This window comes from Mugil cephalus, chromosome 13, assembly GCF_022458985.1.
Source record: "Mugil cephalus isolate CIBA_MC_2020 chromosome 13, CIBA_Mcephalus_1.1, whole genome shotgun sequence".
Lineage (NCBI taxonomy): Eukaryota > Metazoa > Chordata > Actinopteri > Mugiliformes > Mugilidae > Mugil > Mugil cephalus.
In genome coordinates, this window is record NC_061782.1 from 25,543,733 (window position 1) to 25,563,069 (window position 19,337).

Sequence of the window (19,337 nt, forward strand, 5' to 3'; positions counted from 1 at the left end):
AACAAAAGGTGGGTATTTTAAATAATCTAAAATATAAAACATTCTGGTCTGTTTAACACGTTTTTGTTCCTTCATCATCGTGAGGCCTTCAGTATATTTATCTACACTGTAGAACAAAATAAAAATGAAGAAACCCCAATGAGAAGTTATGTCCAAACTTTTGACTGGTACTGCAAGTATAATGAAAATATATGAAAAGTATACCAGAATATTTAAAACACAGATTAAAATTCACCAAAACCCATTTTATGTTATCCCAAAGGTGTTCATTGTGATATAGAGCAGAAACAAGGAAGCAAATAGTACAAAGCTGGTACAGGTTAACAGCTTTGAGTACTCAAAATATGTATCTGGATGTGCTTCAACTTCACAAGGTTGGTGAGGAAACCACATCATTTGTATTTCCTTCATTTTGAATGGATGTTTTGGTGTCCGAGTAATAGTCAAATTTAAATATTCTGACCATAAAGCAATGAGAGGCACAGAGAATTAATGCCTGAAATACATAACATTAAACCTCTCAGCAGCTGAACATAATTACAACAGTGGATAAATAATATTTGCACACTGAAAACAACACTTACCACAATACTATAAAACACACAAAAATGAATTAAAAACAAACATATTTTAATAGGTATGCTCCTGACTGGTATGGAGACGTTCCATTGTGTGGAACCAAAAACTAAACACTGATATGCATTCAAAAAAAGCCCTGAATAGCATGTTCAACACAATCTAATGGTCCTTAATGATTAGAGCAGGTTCCCTGTGGGAAGACAGACACATGGTGCAACAGAAAGCAGGAATTCACACCGGTTAAAATGAGGGAATATTTAAATGGCATGAAAGCTATTAACATGCAACACAAGCAACCGTCATATCAGGCAATAATCAGGGGAAAAGGGAGAGAAAGATGGTGAATTGACCTTTTGCAGATGGTATAGCCTTTAATCCTTACTACAGAGTCCTGCTGGGGACACGCAGACTGGAGAGGACTGATAAATCAGGCTCAAATGCCAACATGAATCTGCATTTGTATGCGTATATTAACAAAAAAGAGACACAAGTGCTTTGAAGTGGGTCCACTTGGAAAGGGCTGTGCTGACGGCTTTACTAAGGAGGGGTAGAGTGGAACAGTTCTCATATTCATTACTTATTGCAAAGCATACTGCCCTGGCCTAGCTCAATCAGGTCAGGAGGACGATTTACACTGCAAACCAACACAAGCCTACGATGACCAATGTCAAATTTGTTTTTGTTGTTGTAATTTTTTAACACAACCCACTGCAGCACATCTAGCTCAATGTTGAAAAAAACAAATAAAATACAATTTTACTAGTGATGAAATACAGTTTTTAAATATTTAAATCACATTTACTGCCCTGCTGTACTTCAACATAATGAACATAACTTTAATGTTATACATCTCTGCATTATTATTATACAATGTGGCAGATTTTTCTTCCGTGGGTTTACTTTATCTGGAATCTAATATACCACATGACAAGTGGCAAAGTCATGAGAATCAATGTCCCCGTCAAACATATTCCCATTTCAGAAGTTTCTTTTTATTGAATTCATGTGGACCACCAACTAATTTGAGTGTTATATTTTATAAGTTAAGCTTTATGAAAAAACTAATGCATTTCATTTAAATTTGTATTTACACAGTAAATATCAACTGAACTCTGGTACTTACAAAAATAAATAACTACAGGGCACCTATTTGTATTTTTTGAATAAGAGAAAAGGTAGAAGGAAGGTTAAGTGATTAGTTCTGAGATTTCACTGCCCCCTGCTGGACTTGGTTTTAACCAAAGTCATTAAACATAATATGAGAATAGAATACCGAACAATTACTGTTCGATGCAATACGAATGATCTTTGAGCAATTGCAAATGTCATTCAGAATTGTGTTGTGAGGATTCCGGCATCAGGCTTTACTGGAGCAAGCGTCAGTAATTAGGCCTGACATTTCCCTCTAAGACGCTCATTAGTCACCTCCAAACAAGCCTGATGTGATAACTGTAATATCTCTAAATTGTAGCAATTAGAAAAGGTTTGCCGTGGGGGCCTGAAAATTTTCTTTGCTGCTTAAAATGTCAACAATGGGACAATCTCATCAGTACCAGAAAGATGCAAACAAGCTTGTATTAATCTGTCAGTATGACAAACTGTCCAGTCTGGAGCATCTACAGAGGAAGAGTCTGTGTTATAGATCTGTGTCTTAATACAATCTAGAGGCTACATTGATGAAAATTTATTTTTCTAAACCAATTAGTAATTTAATGACTTGGCATTAACACTATAACTTTTCTCCTACTCATATTTAAATGTTGCAAATCTGTCCCAAGAGCTGTAACAATCTCAGTGGTTACCTAAGTCCTCGGAAGTGTTAACAAACTAAACAACATACATTTTTTAAAAATGGCACTAACATACTGATAAGCTCCCCTACAGAGGTGATGCAGTGCCCTCTATTGGTTTGGATAGTGGCCTGTTAAAGAATGTAACCACTGGTACTGTGTAGTGAGAGGCTGACATGTTAGGGAGGACAGGAGCAATCACTCCCATACAGTTTGATAGTAGCTAGGACTTCCCAGACAGTCGTCACAACTTCTATTGCAATGAATATCATTTTAGTTTACTGTGAATAAGCTGCACTTGGCTTACAGGTCAATTTTAAATTGTATTAATTTTATTTTATTCACCCTTGGATTGCTCCCGCCTGGGCTGCTTGTAAAAATACTCTAGCAAGACGTGCTGGATGACAATGATATCAAAAATGAAGTCAACCTTAACAGCACCTGACAGAAAAAACAAACAATACATACATTCGACCCTGGTTTTAGTTTGTACCTTCTATACATTCCATTTACTTTATGAAGGGATTTGTGCATAATACACAAAATATAGAATACTGTGTCTGTTAAAGCAGCTTAAACAGTATTTACTAGGGTTTCTAAAGTTAAGATTTATGGATAATTCTTTTCTCAAATATTAGCACTGCTACAGACATAGTACTGGTGCACTTACCTCTAAAAGGAAAAGAGCTCTACGGTTAAAAAGCACCCAAACGCAAATACAGTATGTTGTACGAGGTCTGACCAAGCAAATTAATGATTCACCTCTAATTCAGTGAAATAACACATCAGAGGAATGTAAATGAAACTATCAGGTAAAAGAAGTAAAGTCAGAAGCTAAAATGGAGAAAACACTCACCCGCTTAATGGAGCTACGGGTCTTCTCCTTCCACTGGTGGCTGCTCAGCTCCAGCGTACAGTGAACATGAATTTCTCTATCGTAGGAGCCCAGGATGAAAAGTCTGCAGGAACACCACACAACATGTATGAGAACTACAGCAACTGAGGCATGATATTCAGCAGTGTTCACTGCCTTCTCAATCAGCTACCTCTGTGAAGGATAAAGTTGGAAGATTCACTTTTTACATTTGTGTTTTTCTTTGGATTCCTTTTTTCCCGTTTTGAGGTGTGTGGGGTAAATGCAATAGATTTTTGTGAGACAGGCAGGATTTATCAACAACTGAAACAAAATCTGGTGGCAACATCTGGGCTTTTTGGGTACAGTCAACCCAATGCGTTAAAACCACACCCACACTGTATTTAGCAGTCGAGAGATAATGATGATCTGACATATTCTAAGAGGCCTCTGTAAAGTACACTGAATTGTCTCATTCCCCATAGGCTGTGTGCACTGAGCACATGTCCTCTACTTTCCTTTTCTAGGACCAAGCTCCTATCTTCTACTTTCTTTTCTCTGGCAGCAAGCACATGTCCTCTAATTTCTTATCTAATTTCTTTTCTATTACTAGTCATACAATTCTGTGCTACTACTGTATAGCATGTTTACTGCTGTGTGTCCCTAACCCCTTCCATCCTCTCCCCTCCCCTCCATCTTCTTGCCAGAGTCTCGGAGTTGTGTGTTTCTGACCTGTGGAGCTCTATACTACATCTGTTCTCATGGTCTCATCAACCTGCTCAGTGTTCATGGCCTGCAGTTATCCACTCCTACCTGGATCAACAATTCTCCAAGCTGCCTATGATTCCTCTTATTTTCTCAAGCTGTCAGGTAACATCATTAGGTATATCTTGTATTTGTACCATAATCAGATTCCACATATTTGCTTTAGGCAGGTGTATGTATCTATAACAGATGTATGTTTACAGATGTACGTCCCTCCATATGAGTTCTGCTCAAGGTTTCTTCCTGCCATCGTCACCTTCAGGCTTGCTCTGGAAGTTTCAAGCTGTATTTCAGACCGACTTTTATAAAGTGTCCTGGGACAATTTGTATTGTTACTGACGCTATATAAATACAATTTAATTGAACTAAATTGAAAGATGCTACACCGATATACACTGATCAGACATAACATGACCACCTTCCTAATATTGTGATGGTCCCCCTTTTGCTGATAAAACCATTGTGACTCATCAGAGAATGGACATGGGGCTTCTGAGGTTTGTTAGTGGCGGCCTTTGGGTCCTATGAGTCCTCTGTGCATCATTCCACAGATACTTCATCAGTTTGGGATCTAGGGAATTTGGCAAGGTCAACAACTTGTGTGCTGTTTTTCATGTTACGGTTACTGAGACAAGTTAAGCGCAGCCGTTGACATCATCTCCCAAAACACACTCCTTGAATGTCTTGCCTCCAGCTTAAACACTTCAGATCTCACCCTTCACCCCAGGTGGGCCCTACTACTGTTCATTTCCTTCACCTATTGGCAATATTTTCCATAAATGCAAGGTACATTTTCACTCCAAGTAGATATCACACAACTCTACTTGCCTAGAAAACTGACGTCCACTATTCCACACCTCTCCCTTTATGCCTGTCTAATCAAAATGAAATCCTGGTTCTCCTGCAACTTCTAACAAATGAATCCACTCTTGCCAAAGTTAATAGATTCTCTCTTAACAGCAATGACTCCACTGTAGTTCCCTTCCTTCAGGTCGAGAGACTTCCACCTCCAAAAGGCATTTCAACTCCGACCATCCCTAGCACAAAATACCACGGCCGTACTTGTCCACACCACCCTTCACAACCAAGCTCCACCATATCTGTCTGAATTTCTCCAATTGCACTCATCCTCCTGTTCTCTCAGACCCTCCTCTGCAACTCAACTTGGTGCACCACTGTCTACCTTGAGTTTCATTTAGTCGTTCATCTAGATGCATTTGGAACACTGACATCCAAAACACAGACTCTCTGACAACCTTAAAACCACACTACTTCATTTAATCTGTTTTCCCATTTATCTCATTTCTATATACTTTATCAATCTGCTTTTAATTTTCATTGCACTGTATTCTTATGATGTTTTCTGCACTGCTGTTTATTGTAAGGTGATTTTGGGTACACTGAAAGGTGCTCACACATAAAATGTATTATTATTATTTTCATTACTATTATTTGCATGGATATAAAAAAGAAAAAGCAGAAATAATACCAGCGTTAATACCTTTATTAAGAAAGATTTGTAGAATGATTGTTCCATGAGACTGTATTTAGTTTAGCTTGGTGTACCTAATAATAACTATATATTTAGCATATTGTTTACAATATAGTACTAAGTGTAAAGCGTCAAAATGTATTCAGAATTAAAATCCCAAAGAGCCAATCTTTGATCAACAGACCAAATATTTGGACTATGTTTGGACTGCTCAAACTACAGATATATGAAGTTGTAAATCTTCCCCCAGCTTTCTGTCTTTGCAGATGTTTTACTTGTCACAACTTAGATTATTTTTTATCATCATTTTACCTGGTGAATACTGAATGTACTGTTGATTATTCCGTTACATGTTTGGTTTATGAAATGTCAAAAAACAAAGAAACGCACAAACAAAAAACATCAAGATATTCAATACGCTATTGCAAAGAAATGCATCTAGCATCTAGTTTCTGTTTATTTAATTGCTCACACAATGTGACTATGAATTTGCTTGCAGACCTATTTTGTTCAGACAACTATTTAATCCAGTGATTTAATGCCTGATTGTGTACTGTGAAAATGGAAACATATTTTTGGCTGTTGCTGCCCTCTGGTGTGCTGAGGCCATCAATGCTCCTTTAGAGGGCTTTCCTCTCACGCCCACAATGACATAATGCCTACCTTCAGAAAAACAGCATAGCCTTACAGAAACCTCAAAAATATTTTAGGAACAGTATCACCAGTATGATCACTATCAAAGGCATGATGCTGACCTTTATCCAACTGTTTGAAACGATTCTTTACATAAAATTCTACATGAGGAGAAGCTTCCTTTGCTGGACATTCACTGATCTCATCTGTTAAGTTAATCATAGTGAACCTCTACTAACAACTCACATATTCACACATACACTACACAAACACACGGAGCTGGAACTGCCTCCAAACATGCTTATATAAAATATTATGATGTAAGAGGGATAGAGGAGAGATGCTGGATTATCATAATGGGCACAACATCAATTATTAACAGAAGAGCTTGATCTGATTATCCTGTGGTCTATCAAGCACATTCAACCACACTGACGCACAGGTGAACACACACATATCAAACACACAGCTCCGTTTCTCCAAGACGAGCCTGGGCTCATTAATTTGACTCTTCGACTCCAATTAAAATTTAAACTTGCCAGCTTTGAACAACAAGGAAGTGTGTCTCTGAAAGTAAAGACTTGTGAGCAAGAGCTGTGCTCTGTCCAGTGTTTGTTCGGGGCAGAGGTGTCAAATAAGTTGCTTGTGATCAACTGGTAGATGACAAGGATAGTGCAGGTAGATCATGTTCCATTCAAAAAAATGTTTCAGATGTTAGTCTATCATTTATCTTCACTATGGCATTTGACACTTGACATACAATACAATGTCGGATTGGCTGACGGACAGTCCGACATGGTCAAATGAGGTCGTGGTCAAATGAGCGAGCTGCTGCAAAACCTGGTCGTTGCAAAAATAGGTGAAAAAAGGTGTGGGTAGCCCTGCTTTAGGATTTGAAGATGTGAAGAAAACTGCCACTGGCACAGAACACAGAAATGAAAAGGAAGCTGGTACTTGTTTTGCTTATGAAGAATCCATGAGTGTCTGTTTTGGCCGTATAGTGTATCTCTTCGAGATGCACAAATCAGCATTTTGAAATGTTGATTTATCAACACCGGTTACAAATGAAGATAAAAATGACATCCCAAATCAGATGCTTATCAGTAAATTGTTACCCTATGGGAGACACTGCTTTCACAGTATCTTCTTTTATACTGATTTGGTTAAACAGGACAAAGACTACCGCCTACGGTCTTTACTGTTGAAGACTTGTTTTGTGTTTTTGCAAAACATTATGATGTTACAGGGAAGTTGACATTTGTTTTAATTAGCATATGATATGTTACGTTAAAAGAAAAGACATTTGTGAGGTCACAGTCACCATCTCAGTCTAGAGGTGCCAAGGCTGACAGAAATCAGAGAAGCTGTACACTGTTTCAGGTTTAACGGAGAAAACCAAACCAGAATTTCAGGACACACCTCTTCACACCCAAATCTTGCATATACAGACCAAATAATGTCAACAGAATAGTTGTACTCAGTGTTTGGTAAATGATTGCTCTTCTTGTGGTTTTACAGGGTTGTAAAAAAGGTACATAGTCATTTTGAAACAGGAACCTAAACCATTTCTACAAAGTCATAAGAACACTACTGCCTCCACTGCATGGTGTGTCATGATGCTCACCCACATATAAAACAAGGGTGCAAAGCAAGAAAGTCAGACCCAAATCAAAGTACAAAAGAATATGTTAAGATTCAGTTCAAGAGTCACTGGAGTTTCTCACCTGCTACATTCAATGAGGGTGACTCTCAGTCGGCCTTCCACCAACCTGCTGTCCTTCACTGACAGATCCAAATCGCAGGTTGATCCCAGTGGAGGCTGGACTTGGAAGGGGAAAAAGGGCTTATATCTGGAAAGATAAATCACAAATGGAGAGAAGTCAGTTTTAACTCTTTCCTTTAAATGAAATTCACGCAATGAAATGAACCTGAATATAAGTAGAGCAATTTTGACAACAATTCAAGTTAACCAGATCTGAAAAACTTGTCCACGAGTTTTGTTAATTATGAAAAGACAGTTTGAAAGTTGTTAGCTGTTGTTGGCTTCATTTGTGAAGAATGTCAAAAGAAGGCAGAGTCACAGTTGAAGCGGGAAGAATGTGACTACCTCTGTTGGGTGTGGTGCCTAGAAGAGCAGCTGGCTCAAGATTTAATAAAAACAGTTATGGTGTTTGAGAGCACACAACCATATTTTGCCATTCTGAGATTCTGGTGCCACTGACAGATTCATTGTGGTGTCTGAGGCTCTTGCTCTGAATAGTGAATTCTGTTCTGACAACTCAGTGCGGACTAATTATATAAGGGATAAAGCATGGTCATATGCAGACATATATACTAAGCTTGGGTTTAGTATATAGCTTTTTCCCCCCACAAACTCCTTCTGTCGTGCACAGGGTTTTCAGAAAGTTCCCCTCTCTCTTTGTCTGATCACAATAACAATGGTTTTCCCCCTAGGATCAGCCAAGCTTCTTGTCTACTGTCAGTACGTTCAATATGCTTAAGTGCATGTAAACACGTTTCTCCGACTAAAATCGGAGTTCTCATCTGACTAAGACGCCAAGATAATGCGTTTGGAATTCGGTTTTCTCCGCCATGTATACACTTAATTGGACTACTAACAGGATAATGTGTGTGCGCATGCTTCACAACCACTGGGCTGGCGTGTGACCCGGAACAAAAACATCCAAGAAAGCCAGTCGCAGAAGAAGGTAAACAGAGCTGGTAAAAGAGCCACCTGAAAGATAGTGCGCATTTTATCTGTACCAGAAGTAGCGCAAACAGTATGTACGGGTTTAAAAACAAGGTACTATTGTTTGAAATGCCAGTCTGTCACATGAATGACTCTTGTTTATTATATGACGTAATAGACCAACCGGATATCGAGCCGTATTAACGTGGTATTAACCCGCTGAAAAGACACATATCGCCACCTAGTGTGGGGGATGTTCCCATCAGTTATTTGATTATTTGATTTTCTCCGCTGCATGTAAACTAGGACAAGGACTGTAGTCAGAAAGTCGAATGCTGAGCATAGCTTGATTGAGCAGTGCATGTAAACACGCTGTGTAGCCGCTAGGAGAGCAGAATATGCTATATAATATTGAAAGAGGTCAATAAGGGTAATAAGGGGAGTAATAAGAACATAATGTATGTCAGTTATGTTATGGGCACCAGAAAGCCAAAGTGTACCAGTGCATTTGGATTGAAAGAAGGAAAACCTTCAATGGATCTAATAGGTCTGGGTTTTAAAAATAGATTTTCAGATTCAAAAGGATCTTGATACGAAAGATCCAATACTGATTCACCAAATCCTTGGATCAAAGTTTTAAATGCGCCATTTCCTGCATGCTCTCATTAGAAATCTGGCTGCTGTCTTATGAGACTGGTTTCAACAAAACCTTTTGAGATTGCACAAACATGACAGAAGTTGAAACTGAGAGCACTGTCGGACCTAAAGCTGATTCAATTTAAACAGTATGACAAGAGATTAGTGGAGCAAGAGCAAAGCCATAAGTTGAAATGGAAATATCTCTAAATGAACTGAATACGGAATGAAATGAATTCAAACTGTCTCATCATAAATCTGAATAATATCAATTAAGGAAATCAGTAGTGATTCCAAGCTCTTGTGTCTAATTACCTCTACGACAGATGTTTGGATCTGTAAGCAGAATGCAAGAGATTAGAGTTTCAGCTGTTAACCTCACAATTTGAAGACTTGTTACCTAAGCAGGACATTAAATTGTCCAGATCTCCAAACCAGCAAAATGAGGCTGTCTTGCATTGCATTACTACATGAAAACACACAATGGTGACAGAACACACCAGAGCAGAACATACCTTTATTGCTAAACAAAACAAAACAAAAACTGGCATTAGAAGACAACCTCAAAGCAACAGCCAAGGGAATACAGATGAACTGAATAAGGAGCAATGCAGAGACAGGACAGGACTATACACAAAGAACTAATTGGGGAGCAAGACTCAGAGCTAATGAGGGAGAAGCAACCATCACAAAGGTGGGAAAATACACAAGGGCACAAAGCAAAGCTAAGTGGATTGCAAATAAGAAGATGTTGTGTGTTATTACATGTTCTGAGAATGCCAGTGTTTATACTTGATCAGAGAAATACCAAAGGCATACCAAGAATCATACATTTTTTCAGGACAAAGTAACATACCCATCAGATAATCAGTGGGGATACTAACAGAGAAGGCATATGCAATGATCTCATGCAGTATTGGATTTTTTCCTGTGAATGGTGACATATATTTTCCACTCATTATATTCCTTTAAATGTAGTTTAAAGCCTTTGTAATGAGATATACAAATAACTCATAAATTGCATAAATAAATAATTAATAGAGTGCCACTTTATTAAATGTTTACAGACATTCTGCCTGCAATTAGCAGTCACAGCTCACAGACACTTTTTATGAGCTGTAGCCAATAGATTAATGTTGTAAATTCATCTGGGTTGTTGTTTGTCTAAGATATGTCAGCAGCTAGCTGGTTCACCCGATTCATGATTGTTCAGTGTTGTCAGTGTAGTCAGTCCCATTGTACTGTCACCAGTACTATGACACCTCTTCAGAAATGTGTACTAAACGGGTGTATTAATGAAATGCTGGAAGTGCACTAGAAGGACAGATGAAGCAAGTGCACACATACACATACACACGGTCAGCTCTCCCAATAAAACCTTTGGCTGTGTATGGTACAGTTTGGTGAGTGAATGTTCTGATCGTATAGGATGTGTCCTTGAGTAATATTTTGGGAAACTATATTTGGGGAATATATTTTGAGAAAGTTAGGAGCACTACTTATCTAATGTCACATTCCAAAAAAAGGATAAATGCATATTATAGAGCTGCTAATGGGCATTTTTTAAACTATAGTACGACTTACAGGACCAGTCAATTCCAGCTGTGTTGTTTTACAAACCTTATCATCTCTCACTTCTGGGCTTTCAGCCAAAACAACAGCTATACTACAGTTGCAGTCCAATCGATGCACAAGTCACTACCCATCTGCGTTACAAACAGAGAGCTAAAAGGGAACTGGGCTGCCTCTAAAATGGCCTCCTGGTTGCAGGAGTGCCATCATCCTTCCTCCTCTTACAGGAAATGACACCAGGAAAAAGGTTAAGAGGTGTGACAACAGTTGACCACTTTTGAATTTACATGAACTGTACCACACTTCCATTCTACTTCAGAGCTAATGACCAAGATTAGCTATTGGCATTTTTGTTTACTTGCCGAGTTAGTAATTTGTCTTTTAACAGAAATGAGCACTAGCTGGTTGATTAGGTTAGTACTTGCAGCAAGCGATTTTTCAGTTCCTCTACTTCCCCCTGTCCAAATGTTCCAGGATCTGTAGGATGACAACATGTAATCATCCCAGATTTGGTTTGACACCCACCATAGCTGGAGTTCTGACTCTACATAGCTGCTATAATGCCTGGATTACTTCCACTGGGCCGCAGTCCCAGTCCTGTCCTCTACTGAAATACCATCTGTGCCACTCAGCAAATCCCAAGGTCTAGCTTTCATTCTGAGGCTACTCTTCATTATATCCACTCATGACACCAACTCACTCTGCATGATCATGGGTGGTACACACTCACACAGGTTTTGTGTTGACTACATTACCCTCCTACACATTGATTGTGTGAGAAATTGAGAATTGTGTGAGATTGTGTAAGAAAATAAATGTCCAACATGTGCATTAAACACAAAACAGTGTCTTCTGATGAAACTTATATCACATTCACATCAGTCTTAACTGATCTCACAAAACATTCCCAGGCCCAAACTCCCGGATGTTGAGTTCTCCAAAGAGTAAACAAACAAATCCTTTCAGCCATCCCAGCCAATTCATGCTAGTTATACTAAATGGTTTTCAAGAAGTTCAGACAAAATCTCTTCGGATGATGGGGCTATAATGAGTCAAATAACGTTACCTGTAGTGTTTTACTTTATAGGAGAGAGACAGAGCCTGTTATGACACTATTAAAGAGTGCCTCAACTAAGATCCCAAGAAATTATTACATTTTTATTAAATAAAATGTTAAACTTCAAGAAAACTGACTAGATCTGTTTCACAGTAACAGCTATATGCTGCATATATTTTGAAATTGTTTTATGTTCTTTTCTTTGACAGCCATTGCAGCAAAGACTATAGTAGAAAGGCACTGATGAGTCAACATCATCAGTACTTAATTGACTGACATAAGCTGAAAAGGAGGTCTGAGATATTGGTGGCTTGAGTGCAAGTACAAATTAAGACAAGTTTCTGTTTCTCCAGTTAAGCTTTTTCACTCTCACACATTTTCTACTTCCTCTTTTTGCCCTGTGTTTCTTTCACTTCTTTAAACTAATCCCATCCTAATTTCACCTTTGTACAAATACATGTGTTTCATTTGGACTTTTTCCTGTTTCACTATGCACACCCTTTTGTATCTGGGTATGTGATTTTTTTCTGAATCAACTCCTCAACAGTTTGATGTTAAATATTAAATACTAATCTTCACCTAAAGAGCTGGAAACATCTCAATAGGATCTCACAGTTGACCAAGCAGATGAACAAAGTCAAAAACAGATGGAGGAAATATGACAGAAGGAGCTGTGGTTCATTCTGGCAAGTACTGTTCGCTCACCATAAGTGACAACGATCTCCCCATTCTTCATCTGTCTGGGCTATCAAGCAGGGTGGAATGACACACTTTTTCTGATAAACAACACACTTAAGCCCACTATTTTGCAAACGCACATATCAAATGTCCCAAAACCCTGTGGTAAAATGTCTTATGGTCAAATTACACCAGCATTTCCCCTTTTGAACAAAACTGCTGACATGTTATGTTCAAAAATATAAATTAGAGGGAGCCAGTGAACTTTTAATTTGGCCTTCTCAAACATCTCAGTTTAGTCCCATAGAAAGTGACAGCACAGACATGCCTAGTTTTCAGTGTAGCGCTTCTAAACACGCATGGTGCAACTGCATCACTATTCTTTTCAAAACATTGACCTTGGTATATAAAAAGACCATAACAAGAAAGTGGCTGAAAAGTGACCCTCCAAGTCCAGGACAGTGGCTGGATATTGTTGAGGACATTTATTTAATGGAAAGACTGACTTACTTTCTCAGAATGAAAGCAGGAACCCTGGACCAACAGTGGCATAAATGGACTGTGTTTATGCAAAAAGATGGGTTGAATAGTCTACTCAGCAGACCTAATGGACAGTGATAAAAGCTGCAACAAGACTGGTATGCCCAACTTTCATTTACTGTTTTTACAATTTGATAACCTTTTTTTCTATTTTACTTTATTTTTCTCCCCCCAAGTTTCCACACAGTTAAAGGTGGTGGTCACAGCATCATGCTTGGGGTCCGTTTTTCTTTAACTGGAGCTTTAGTGATGGTGCATGTAGCGCTGTGTGATACACTTTTTGAATAAAAACATTTAGGTTAGTCCTCCCTCTGCTGTGATTCAAATGCCTGTCTGTAGTAATTTCTGACACATCAGAGTTGTGAATCAACGCTATGCTTGAGTAATGGAAGCTGCTGAAGACAATGAAATACATAAAATTGTATGCTAGGTGCCACATGACCCTCAGTTCCCACTGTAACATTTAGAGCTTTCTGCAACCAAAGTAAGCAAGCTATCTCCTTTTCTTTGCTAAACGTGTAGTACGTGGATGTGGTGTTTTACCATGTACTTCTTTCTAAATCTCCTGATCCTGGGTTGATCGGCTAAACACTTAGAAAGAGGATGTTCAAGAAGATATTTCTTTGGTTGACTGCACACAGACAAACACAAACACAAGGTTACATTAGTGGCAGTACAGTTCATCCTGTTATATCTACTTTAATTTCTTTCTGACTTGTGCTGCTGTAACATTTGAATTTCCCCAATGGGGATCAATAAAGTATTATCTTATGAGTGGTTATAATAATATGTATGAAGAAGAGGTTACAAAAGCAAAATCAGACAACCTTTGAGTAATGGCATTAGTGTTCTTTACATTTGGGAATCTTCTAAGTATTCTTTCATGCCAGGCTTTTTGTTGTTCCATGACAAAGACAAAGAAAAGAGAGAGTGGTTGTCCACTCAAGAAAGAATAAAGAAAGAATGTATTGATCAGAAGATCAGAACCTCATCTTAAGCAATACTTGAAAATGCTCATAAAGATATGTTACAGAAATGTAAAGACAAATGATAGCTATCTATGGGAAGGTCATTCAATATCATAATAGAAAATGCATGAAGAGTTCCTGTGCACTTAGTGTTACTCAGCATTCCTCAGACGTTACTTTAAAAAATAGACAAAAACCACAACAGCTATAAACCACTACAGCAGATTTTCCTGAAACACAAAGCGCCAGTGTTAGAGGAGCATGAGTGAGGCCTGTAGGCCTCAGGACCTACAGGGATCCACAGCTCAGGTGGGGGACGGGATACTTATAGAAACTGTTGCCTGGGTGCTTTAGCGAGTCCACTTCATAGCAGAGAGGCAAAGAGAAAGCCACTGTTGAAAAGAAAATCACATGATATCTGGACTAGTGTTGCCTACAAGGCATGTGGTAGACTCTGAAACAAAGTGGGTGGAAGCTCTGCAGTCCATTGAGCTGTTTGGTTTTTAATGAAAAATGTAGCACAAACACACCATCATACAGCCTAAACTAAGTACCACCTTGATGTTGCACAGTATGTCTCCACCAACCAGTCAAGTTGCATCCATTAAATCCAGACATGCCTGTTCAGAATTACAATATTTATAATGAATGCAGTGCTTGCACTCCACTGTACCCAGCAGGAGTGGACAACATTCTTAAATGAAACTTAAAAATGGCCTCTGGTTGACTCAAAATAGCATTTTACTGTAGCATTACTGTCACTAATGCCCATAATACAATAGCTTAAGAAATGTGCGTCCTTAGATGAAAACCAAGTTCATGATCAGTACAAGAAGCACACCAAAGCAGTCATTACAGCATCTGAATAAGTAAATAACTTATGGAGTTGGTAGTAATAAAAGGTGGTTGGTGGTAATAACATTTGAACAAATAACTTTTACTGAAATAACTGCAAAAGAAAAGATATTAGACTTATTGGTGTGCAGGAGGCAGAAGGTAGGAGAGCTTTCTGTGCTTGTTTGTAGTTCCTCATAAAGCAATAAAGATTTTCATGATACAGTTGGAAATAACATAATGTACTGTAATGTCTACACCTTTGTCACAGACTTTAGCCAAAAACACTAGCCAAACATGCTGCAATTCAGTCTCTTGAAATTAAGATTTTTATTTGAATTCATGTTCAAAGATCAGGAACAGATGTCAGATCAAGATGACATTAAGTGTGTCCATGGCCCCACATTTAAATGAGGATGGAGCAACAGGACACATATCTTTGTCAGGGATACTTATTAGGGCTGCGTGGTATGCCAGTTCATATTGAATACCTGTATTTTTTTCGTTATGATATGAATTTTTAATATACCAGCATACCAGTGTATTTGATTACACAGGTTTTGGAACGTGAGACACTGTTTCAGACTGGACCATTTTCAACGTAGCACTTCTAAACATGTATGGTGCAACTGCATCATTGCCAGGCATGGTGAAGATGGAATGGTCCAAAATATGAAGCAGCAGAATGAAAAAACTTGTGCCAAAAAAGGTGCCGTGTCGTTTGTTTGGATATTTTTAGGGCGACCAGATGTCCCTGATTTCTGGGGAAAAGTCACAGTTTTGGATGACCTGTCCCCGGCTAAAACTGTCCTTAAAAGTGTCCCCAGTTTTAGCTTTATGAATAAGAAAAAAAACTATTATGATAGCCGGTGCACTGCTACTGACATTACAGACATAGCATTTTAGATATGTTTAAAAATGAATAAATATGTCATAATAAATAAAACCGTAATTTTTGGTCATGTCCCACAAGCATGATGTAGTGAGACAACTTTCACATACTCAACACACTGTAAACTAATTTTTAACCTTATTTTCTGTGATACTTGTGGATTCTTTAAGACTCAATATAAACATTCTGCACAATGCATGACACACTGAACACCAAACTGATATGCGAAAAATGAGTAGCAGCTGCAAGTGGGAGGGATGGTATCTGAAATCTGACTCATGGAGTGGGAGAAGTTATTTTGGATTATGCTGGAGAATTTGGTTGCCCAAAAACATAGATGTGCCATTGTAGCAGTCCTGTCAGTTATGTCTAAAATCTATTATAGATGACCCGGGTCAACAACCCGGCAGTCGGCCCAGGATTTTAGTGGCTCGGCTCGATGCGACTTCGATGTGAACAGGAATACTGCGTTGACCCATGTTTTTTGTTCTGATGTTGATGTATCTGCCTGTTACATTCTGATTTTGTCACTCACGGCCTGACAGACTGCATCATTGTAGAAGCTTCAGCTCAAAAACAAGTTTTGGACTACTCCCGTAAAGACTGCAGTAATTTTTGTTCCTTTTTTTTTCAAACAAATCAAATGTGCTGTTACATGATCGTTAATGGAAGCACATAGGTGAATTAGCCATACATGTGTGGGAATTGCACCGATCAGGGAACACATGTACAACTATGTATATACAGTTTGTATAGGGATATCCCACACATTTTTAATGATCATGGCAGCGCTCTGCATCTGAGGAGAAGAGGAGATTCGGTGGCAGATATCAAGCTCTGTGCAGGACACAGTGATTTATTCTAATATCAGCAGCCTTCTGAAAAAGCGAGGGTTTGACCGATCCATTCTTCAGGTCATCAACAAACTGAAAGCATTAAAAAACTACACCATGCCTCCCCATTGTTTACCTGCAATGTACGCGATGATACATGAGGGAGGGAAAAAAAAGGCACGCAGCCCTCACAGCGGGAGGTCAGACCTGGAACTTCTGGCGATGTGAAAGTCACCAAAGGTGATTTTCGATGTGAAAGCAGTATAAGCAACTTCTTTCCTGACATTACTACATCTTACTACTTACTCTTCAAGATGAATTTTCCTTTGTTGTCCTTGCCAATGTCTCCATGGAAAGAAAACATGAACAATATATGGCAACATATATAAATTGGTGTTGACAAAATACTGCTTGAAAGCGTTTTAAAAAAATAAATTCTCCCTTCAATGAAACTACTGGTTCAAAGGTCAAGAATGAACCTTCAGTGTCAACTTTTAAGCAAACATAGATGTGGAAAAACAACTGAGAGAGCAGGGATCTATAGTGGACCTATAAAGTGGACAGCTACACTGACATAACGCCATATATTGCAGTTTATATACAAAGCAATGTGTGCACCCTAAGGATGAATTAGTTCAGTCCTGACTCTCAACTGTCAGGGAATGAAGAGATTATTCACTGCTAAATTAACACTAACACTAACTAACATGTGCCTTCTTATATTAATTGATTTCACATTACATCATACGAAACCACCATGAGTGTTTTTCATGCTGTTGATAAGTCCTGAGATCATTAAGTTAGTTCATAAGATGTATACTTTACACACAGTGGCAGCTGGTGGTGACATATGGTGGGTGGGTGGGCTAACAAATGCATAATACAGATTAAATAGTTAACATAGCAGCAAAAGAAACATCACCTACAATACACACAATTACATCAATTACAGGTACACTACACATTTTTATTGCTCTACATCAGTGCTTTTCAATTGGTCTGGTGTTGGGACCCACCATCACACCTTAATGACAAGACCCAAATACCCAAATGTAAGAAAAGTTTCAACATCTCAAATTTATTTTTCATGCAAAATACATGAAATAAAATAGTGCAACTACTGAGAAATATATATATATAAAATAGAAAAAAAACTCAAATTATGTAGGCTTAGCTGAGAATCATCACTTCCTGAATGTAAGACTACCAACACTGCACTACAGAAAAAAAGTCATGACTTCTGTCCTGACCAGGGATTGAACCTCGAGTTCCCATGTGGTAGCCAGTGTCACTGATGACTGGACCACCTGAATGCCAACTTGTAAAACGATGCATGTTTCCGATGTGACTTATGTTTAATCCATGTTTTCTGGTGTGGTCCAGGGATGCATGTGTATCTCCTCTTTAATTTATCTGCTTTTCAACCAGCTTTTTTATAGGTAGCCTGAATTCCCACAAAGGCCCTACACTGCACTACACTGGTCTATTCTCTCTATCCTCCAATGCATCATCACCTTAGTACTTTAGTGTTCTTGCTTGTAAATAGTTTATATGCCACATGTGTTGTATGCTTTGCCTAGATACACTTCATCTGTTTGTTTCTGTGGCTCTCTCCTGCTCCTCCTGCCTCCCTTCTCTTATGCCCCAGCTCTTCTGTCTGTGTCTTTCTACCTTGCTGGCCTCAAGCCAATGGGTCCGCCGTATCAACTGGATGTTCTTGTGGTATCTTCCTGTTAAAACAAAGTTTTTCTTGCCACTACCACCTTTGAGCTTGCTCTTTGGGTTGTGCAGAGCATCTGGAGACAACTTTGAATGTATTTGACGATATATGAATACAATTGAATTGAACTGAATTGAATACAGCAACATAAAATTGTAATGAAGGCATCTGGCAGCTGCCTGTCTAATTCAACCAGTCACTCGAGGCTCATGCCAGTGTAAATACTGAACTAGACTTTTTCACTAATACTAGCAAGGAACTAAGTATCACACAGCAGAGATCAGACTGCTGCTAACCATGCTATGGTTCAGGAACCAGAGGACTGATTGTGATTGATGTTTCCATTAAAACTAAAGCTATCAAGTATATCCACAAAGCTTCTGGTGTACAATGTGTAAATACTTTTCATGTTTTTAGATTTCCCGGACTACCAGAGTTGGTGCCACAATATCTGAGCCACTAAACTGTTTCAGGAAGCTGAACTAACCATAATAAAAAAAAACATCAGCCAGGAGGTTTATTTTACATAAATCAATTATAGAGAGATATTCTAAACTGTTGTTTTGTTCTGTCAACAACTTTGGAGTTGGTCAGACCAGCTGCAGAATAAAAATCTTATTAACATAATCGGACACAAAACATCGAGTTATTAGTTCACTAGTCAAGCTGCTTCTGCAGCAAGCAAAAAGTTTCTTTACGTCATCTAACAATTAACAGATTATTAATCATCAGTAGGGCCAATAAGTTGCCTAGCGAGGTCATGCCAGAGAAATCTTCTTAACAGAATATGTCTGATGTCCAAATGT

The 19,337-nt window shown here is 38.5% G+C and overlaps 1 protein-coding gene across 1 annotated transcript in view; it reads right to left on the reverse strand.

Moving 5' to 3' along the window:
• pdzd8 (PDZ domain containing 8) overlaps positions 1–19,337 on the reverse strand; it is a 40,677-nt gene that overhangs the window by 19,904 nt on the left and 1,436 nt on the right. The window contains exons 2-3 of the mRNA XM_047604042.1: positions 7,837–7,962; positions 3,226–3,328 (exon numbers count right to left, since the gene is read on the reverse strand). Of these exons, the coding sequence (XP_047459998.1) occupies positions 3,226–3,328; positions 7,837–7,962 (229 nt within the window). The remainder of the gene's footprint in view (positions 1–3,225; positions 3,329–7,836; positions 7,963–19,337) is intronic.